The following is an 8,205-nucleotide window of genomic DNA, read 5'->3' as shown; positions in this document are numbered from 1 at the left end:
GTGTGTCTTCTATTCAATAATAAAAAATATTGTTCAGAAAATATTTAAATTCGGGTGTTTTCAAAATGCTTATTGCAACGTATGCATCGACAAAGTCTACAGTTTTTGTCGCGAAATAAGCCATAAGCGATATATAGAACATGATTTTGAAAAGAAATGTTGACCTTTTATTCAGTTTTCGCGGTTTTAAATTATTTATTCAAAATCAATGCAACAAGTTGTTTGATTTTTTATTGTTTTGATACTAATTTTGACATTACAAACCAAACAGGTATACCTCTATAATTGCAATTATTTCAAAGTTAGCCTACCTTGTATTCATTGTACCATGGTGCAGGGCATAATAGGAACAAATAAAAAAGCAGAAAGTCCAGCCGGGCCGAACTTTAAACACCCTCCACCATTTGGAACGAATTAGGAAATTTTCAAAAAAAATAAAATCCATAAAAAAAATCTTAAAAATACCGAATATCAGATGGTGGCGATATATGGAGGATAAACGATCTCTTTGGGGTAAAGTACTCACAAAGAACTCCTTGTGTGGATTTTCAGACAATTCCATTGGAAAATGTGGCTAAAATAATCAAAATACCGAATATCGGAAGGTGCCGTTATATGGGGGTATACGATATTTTGAACCAATAAAGACAATTCTCTTTTAGGGGGTAAAGTGCTAACAATGAACTCCTTGTGTAGAATTTCAGACAATTCCGTTGAAAAATGTGGCAAAAATCATCAAACTACCGAATCTCGGGGTGTACCGTTATATTGGGGCTATACGATATCGTGGACCTATATAGATAATTCCCTTCCAGGAGATAAAGTACTCACAAGGAACTTCTTGTGTGGATTTTCGACAATTCCATTGAAAAGTGTGGCTAAAATCATCAAAATACCGGATATCGGAACATGCCGTTATATGGGGGTATACAATATTTTGGACCAATAAAGACAATTACCTTTCAGGGGGTAAAGTGCTCACAAGGAACTCCTTGTGTGGATTTTCAGACAATTCCATTGGAAAATGTGGCTAAAATCATCAAAATACCGTTATATGGGGGTATACGATATTTTGGACCAATAAAGACAATTCTCTTTCAGGGGGTAAAGTGCTAACAATGAACTCCTTGTGTAGAATTTCAGACAATTCCGTCGAAAAATGTGGCTAAAATCATCAAAATACCGAATATCGGGGTACCATTATATGGAGGCTATACGACAGCGTGATATCTCCAGAAGTGTTTAATCTTTACTTGTTCAGATTTCTGGCCAAGTTGAACACCTGCCTCACAGAGCTTTCCGACTTCTTCCAGGCCACACTCTTCATAGCGTGGTCTGCGGGGAAGAGAATGCAGCTGAATCTTCAGGTCGATGGACCCTTACTTCCGACTACGAACTACCCCCATTTATCTTGGCTGTCCACGGAAACCACAGCTATATGAGATAAATTGAAAAACAAGGTTCTCAAGGCGTCGGTGGGAAGCAACCAAAAATTTAAAATAACACCCCTTTTTAAATTTCTCGTAAAGGGGTTACATTTATTCAATCTAGCCGATCCTTAAATGTTAATATTATATTTGTAAGTTTTAAAATGTTAACCACTGTCTCACACAAACCACGACCATGTCATTCTCATGTAAACACTCTCAATGTCCTGGCGGAGGATTATTATTTGTACAGCGCGACATACAAAAAACTGGTGCTATCAACAGGCAAAACAACAATGCTACTCATATTACACACAAACATATTTTTTGTGTTTGATTACTTTAACCTGATAGACCCTTGTGAATCCAATAAGATTTCTCTCGTTCCCAGCCATAAAGATTACATGCAAACGAAATGAGGGTTGATTTCCTGGCTATCATCATTCAAACATCGTTTAATAATCATATGTTTTTCATTATTGCGATTGCATTTAGATATTGTGGTTGATGTTGTTGTTGTCGTCATCGTCGTCGGTGTTTATATTGGGCTGGCGTTTTGTTATGTAGCTCGTGTTGAACTTGCCGCGCACATAAAAAGGTAAAAAAGTAACACAGAAAATTTAATTGATTTGTATTTTTGTGGTGATGTCTCTCTGTCTGTCCCATTAAATAGTGAATGAACATCAATTGTGTACATTTCACGCTTGAGTGACATTATTCGATTAGAATATTTATTGAGAGCAAAAATTAATGGCTCATTAAAATGTTAGGTTGGTTGATGTTGTTGGAAAGGCAATTTATAAACAACATTCACATGTCTAATATATGCACATATGAAAATGTCATAAAGGTAGATCACTGTCTCGCTAGCTACCCCTATCCCAATTTACATTTTATGCAATAATTACACACAGACGCATCTATATCATATGTGAATATATTTCCACATTGTATCTATTACTAGTTAAAGAAATGCAATATTTTTCCATTTGAACACACTTTGTTGTGTCTATAAATCATTACTTGATGTGTGTGTGTTTTTTTTTTTTCAAAATCGTGGCTTTTATTACAAAAAAAAATAGTTAAAACAAAACCTAGGAATACATTTATTCTCCCCCATGCCTACCAGGGAATTAACATTGATTCATTTTGTTCAATGCCATGGCACTTGATTGGGATTACTTATTATTCCCTTTTTATAATATTTTGCTGTAGTTGCTGCTGAACTTGGAAGACTGGGTGAATTCAATGTCGGTTCATATGAGGGACCTGAACCGTCAGCTTTAAGTTCAGCGGCACATTTCCATTTTTTACTATAGTTCACTGAAAAAAAAAAAAAACAATATTTGTATATTTCGATTTGAATTAAAATAGTGATATTTTTATCTTACTTCTCCATATCCGCACACAGCCATCATCGCCGGTTGATATCAACATGGTGGCAAACATATTCCAACAGACACGCCATACTGGGCAATTGTGATCGGTGTGTTTAACGGTTTGTATATCCAATTTGGAGGTGCCGGTAGCATCACTAAAAGTTATAAATATGTGATATAAAATAATAATATTTTGAAACATAAAATGTCTGTGTGAAAACTCAATAATTTATACTAACTAAATTTTATCAGCTAGAAATTGCATAGCCAAGTCTCTCTAATTTACTGGAATTTGGGTTATCGAACAACATTTTATAATAATTTGTACAAATTATAAAAATGGTCGGAACAATGACGCAATCAACTTCTTATTCCATTCATAGTAGTAAGTAACAAGTAAAAAAAACAGTATACCAGAATACCCTCTACCAGTTGGAACGAATTAGGAAATATTCAAACAAATAAAATTCTGTTTAAATCTTAAAAATACCGAATATCGGAAGGTGCCGATATATTGAGGGGATGTACGATATTGTGGACCTATATAGACAAATCTATGTCTGTGGGGTAATATACTCACAAAGAACTCCTTGTGTAGAATTTCAGGCAATTCCATTGAAAAATACGGCTAAAATCACAACATATCGAATATCGGGGGTATCGTTATATGGGGGCTATACGATATCGTAAACCTATAAAGACAATTCTCTTTGAGGGTGTAAAGTGCTCACAAAGAACTCCTTGTGTAGAATTTCAGACAATTCCCTTAAAAATGTGGCTTAATATACCCTCCATACTATGCATGGTGAAGGGTATAAAAAATAAATGGAAGTATTAGCCTGGCTATTTGACTGACAAGATACTGTAATACATGGGATAGGTGGAAAAAGAACAAGTAAAAAAGCAGCTAATTTAGAACAGGCCGAACTTTTAATACCCTCCACCATTTGGAAGAAACTTGAAAATTTGAAAACTGTTATATGGAGACTATACGAAGACGTGGACCTTCTTACAAAATTGTTTGTCATAGGCTGTAGTAGCCATTACGAACTTCAAATTCCAAATTTGAAACAATTCCGGCGAATAATATCGGTATGGCATCAATTTCGGTATGTATCGTTATATGGGGGATATACAAAAACGTGAACCTACATACGAATTTTTTGTCATAGGCTGTAGTACCCATTACGAACTCTAAATACGAAATTTGTTACAATTCCGGTTAATGATGTTGCACAAATCATAAAAAATACCGAATATCGGGAGGTACCGTGATATTGGGGGCAATACGAGGACGTGGACCTGCATACAAAAATTTCTATCATAGGCTGTAGCACCCATTACGAACATCAAATACGAAATATGAAATAATTCCGGTGAATAATGTCGCTAAAATCATGAAAATAACGAATATCGGAAGGAAACGTTATATAGGGGCTATACGAAGACGTGGACCTGCATACGAGATTTTTTTCCATAGGTTGTAGCATGGTACAATGAAGAGAAGGTAGGTCAACTTTGAAAAAAGTGCAAGTATAGAGATCTACCTGTTTGGCTTGTAATGTCAGAAATAGTATCAAAACAATAACAAAATCAAACAACTTGTTGCATTTATTTTGAATAAATAATTGAAAACCGCGATAACTGAATGAAAGGTCAACACTTCTTTTCAAAATCCTGTACTATATATCTCTAAAGGATTATTTCGCCACAAAAACTCTAGATTTTGTCGATGCATACGTTGAAATAAACATTTTGAAAACACCTGAATTTGAATGTTTTCTGAACAATTTTTTTGTTATTGAAAAGAAAACACATACATAAATAAATAAAGATGACATATTAAGCCAAGAAAATAAAAAAATTGAAATCATATGGTATCATAGCCCTACCTTGATATCATTGTACCATGGGTTGTAGTAACTATTAAGATATTCCAATACGAAATTTGAAACGATTCCGGTGAATAATGTTCCTGAAATCATCAAAATACCGAATATCGGGAGCTACCGTTATATGGGGGCTATACGAAGACGTGGAACTTCATACAAAATTGTTTGTCATAGGCTGTAGTACCCATTACGAACTTCAAATGCGAAATTTGAAATAATTCCGGTATATAATGTCGCTGAAATCATGAAAATACCGAATATCGGGAGGTTATACGAAAACGTGTATCGATAGGTCCATTTACGACCTTAACCTGCCTATTGGTAAACTATACATGCATACAAAATTTTAGCCTTCTATCTCAATTTGTTCGAAAGATAGCATGATTACAACTGACAGGCAGACAGAAGGACATCGCAAAATCGTCTTAGAATTTTACGTTGATTCAGAATATATATACTTTGTAGGGTCTATTATTAATATTTCGAGCAGCTAAAAACGGAATGACAAAGTTAATACACCCTCCAAAGAATGGCGGAGGGTATAAAAACTGCAGATATAAATCTTACGTTCCAAAGTCATTAAAGAAGATTACAAAAATAAGCAAGGTCACAGTTTAAAGACTCCGATCTAAAAGTCGTGAAAACCGGCAGATATACTCGATTACTTCAACAACATTCCAGTTATATATCCTAGTCATAGATATTATGCGACAATGGTCAATAATGACGCCCACAGCCATTCGGATCTCGGATGTAATTGTTAATGGCATCAGTATGAATGCTAATTGGATCTGCCTGAAAGGCTCCTTGTTAGTGACGTTGGACTTCTCTCTAAGTAGATCATGTAGATCTATCCTCACAAGCCTAGCTGGGGGAGTTTTATCCGCCATATCATAGAAGGCATCCTGTTGCACTTCTCAGGGTGGGATCACGGCACATCAGGATATTCTACACATTCAGCTGTGGTCTCATTTTCGCAATCCATGTGGTAAAGAGTATGATCACTGACTTTGTGGCGAATATTTGATATTCTTTGCGTGAAATAAGGCACGAACGGTGTAAATGGCTAACGGCAGGTTAAGGACATGTGTGAGATACTCGTATCCCGGCATATCCAGCTGTATCAATATTAACTTTGATATTCCGCCCGTGCCGAACGTTTTGTGACTTTGCATTACGAATAACATATGTAATATTATCCATCGGAAACTGTAGTTGTAACTCCTAAGGGTATGGGATCTTATAAGACGTAGTACACCTCTTTTTGCCTCTTTACTTGCATTTTTTCAACTTAGCCTACCTTCTCTTCATTGTACCATGGCTCGAGGATAAAAGGTCCCGGACCTATCGATAGGCTTCGGAAACGTTCTACTATTTGGAAAAACTTGAATCTCATGGAGAATAATTTATTGTCTTAAAGGCGCTGGTTGCCTACCATCTATAGATTTTAATTTTGACTGATTTGTTTGTTTGGTACCGCAGAGGTATAGTTAGTATTTCCGTTTTCGTTACCACATCCAACTTGATTAAATTCCCTATCCCCTCCGTAGATTCCTTACACTGAGACTCAAAGCAGAGCACCAATTTGAGATCTTCTTTATTCAAAATCATAGACATTATTTTTTTTTAATTAAACCCAATAACTCCAAAGTTTTCTCCCTCCAAAGAACATGAATCGGAGCCCTTTCAAGGGCTTGGAAGTCATATTAATGGGAAGCCTAGAAATCTATTTTTGATACAGAAAAAGTTCTGTTAACTTTAAGAAGATATATAAATAAAAAATTATAAATGACTAGTTTTGATTAGTCCCAGAATAGTAGTAAAGAATGAGACGAATGCTAATATCCGTAACAATAGGCTTTCGGCTCAATGACTAATAATACTTGTAAGTAACTAACAATTACAACCTGTTGTAACTTACCTTGTCCCTCTGATATTAACAATATACAAGTCTTTACTGGCTACAGCTAGCATATGGAAACTTCGGCCTGCATTGGGAGCGAATGCCAAATCAGTGACTGGATCAGTAATGTCATTAATTGTATCGACCTTAACACATTTCCTGGCATTTTCACTATAGGCAAAAATGAAGACCTTACCGGTAGCTGTGGCCGTTTCGTCGCTGCCAGCCTACATATGGACAAAAATAATATCATACAATCAAAAAAAAATATATAGCAAAACAATAGCAAAAACTTACAGCCAACAATTGTGATGACAACATATACATTGAAGTGTTCCAAGATAGACAACTCAACGGCAGCTTGTTGGTAATTTCATGTTGTACAGACCATTGACTCAAATTCATAATGTCGGGTGCTTCATAGATACGAATGACTCCATCAGCAGACGCAGTTGCCAGCAACAAGCCCAAATATTTTGGCGCAAATTCTACATCAGTTACACTGGTACGTGAATCGACCAATATAGTACGTTTAACCCAACGACGTGCTGGTGTCATAGTGCCGCCAACCTTTTCCCCCAATACTTCTTCCCATACCGATGCAGTCCGGTCAAAAGAGCACGTGGCCAAGACTTGTCCAAACTCGGGATGAGCCCATGAAACACGCCATATTGAACCCGAGTGAGCCTTCCAACTGGAGGTAACAGCCCATTCGCCTTGTTCATTTTCGTCCCATATCTAAAAGGGGTGGTTAAAGAAATATACGATATGTACAAACACAATGAATGGCAAACAAAAGCCCAAATAACAAGTAACGAAACATACCTTCACTGTTTGGTCACTGGAACATGTTGCCATTCTCCGACCATAATAATCGAATACCACATCATGTATAACGTCTTTATGATCAACTATTATTGACTCAACTTCAAACATTCTTTATAATAAATTTGTTTCTGATAACGCAAGTTGGAGTCCGCAATTTGCAAAAAATATAAAAGGTAAACAAAACACCCGTTCAGTGCGATATGCCGCTTTTTATAAATTTCACAGAGTCGGCATAAAAATTTAACACCGGTAAAAGTTGGGCCATCAGAGATTTTCAAACTGTAAATTACTACAATGGTGTTTAATACCATGGCAGAAGAATACAGGTAGATGGATCAGCGCATGGGAGCACTGATATGTCAAAAAAATAATTTTTTTTAAATATAAGTAGATTTTTATATGTTGTCTTATACTACGTCAATCGGAGGCTATTATAATTTGTGTTTTTCAAAAATGTTTACAAATTTCAATAATTTTTCGTTCAACATTTTAAATTCCAAAATTGGGTTGACAGTTTATTGTCCCAGCAGCTGTGTCGATGCTTCTACCTATATTTTTCTACCATGCTACTATCAGAGTATAATGTGGCGTTTCAACTGCACTTGATTCCCTCTATAGTCGTTGTTTGACCCTTAACTATGTAAAAACGACTTAATTCTCCACACAAAATTTCTTAAGCGAACACTCCTCTCAGAACAATGATAATATATGTTTTATCCCTAGTAATTAAGAGAATCTAACGGAAAAAATTAATTATGACATTGGAAAATGCAAAA

The 8,205-nt window shown here is 35.7% G+C and overlaps 1 protein-coding gene across 1 annotated transcript; it reads right to left on the bottom strand.

Annotated features, from left to right (window-relative positions):
* Positions 1–2,464: 2,464 nt before the first annotated feature.
* Positions 2,465–7,636, bottom strand: LOC131804742 (nucleoporin seh1-like). The gene is made up of 5 exons (XM_059127878.1): positions 7,427–7,636; positions 6,899–7,339; positions 6,620–6,828; positions 2,819–2,961; positions 2,465–2,750 (listed from the first exon to the last, which is right to left on the bottom strand). Exons 1-5 carry the CDS (start codon positions 7,535–7,537, stop codon positions 2,581–2,583), a joined length of 1,074 nt encoding a protein of 357 aa, XP_058983861.1. The 5' UTR covers positions 7,538–7,636; the 3' UTR covers positions 2,465–2,580.
* Positions 7,637–8,205: the final 569 nt, after the last annotated feature.

This window comes from Musca domestica, unplaced genomic scaffold, assembly GCF_030504385.1.
Source record: "Musca domestica strain aabys unplaced genomic scaffold, Musca_domestica.polishedcontigs.V.1.1 48, whole genome shotgun sequence".
NCBI classification, from domain to species: Eukaryota; Metazoa; Arthropoda; class Insecta; order Diptera; family Muscidae; genus Musca; species Musca domestica.
Note: the sequence above shows the minus strand (reverse complement) of the source record. Positions and strands in the feature narration are given on the sequence as shown.

Excerpts from the sequence above, each read along its gene's own strand:
- LOC131804742 (XM_059127878.1), bottom strand. The coding sequence starts at position 7,537 with ATGTTTGAAGTTGAGTCAATAATAGTTGATCATAAAGACGTTATACAT. Across the intron at positions 7,340-7,426 it reads CCAGTGACCAAACAGTGAAG|ATATGGGACGAAAATGAACA; the intron begins GTATGTTTCGTT and ends CACCCCTTTTAG. Across the intron at positions 2,962-6,619 it reads GTTAATATCAGAGGGACAAG|TGATGCTACCGGCACCTCCA; the intron begins GTAAGTTACAAC and ends TATAACTTTTAG.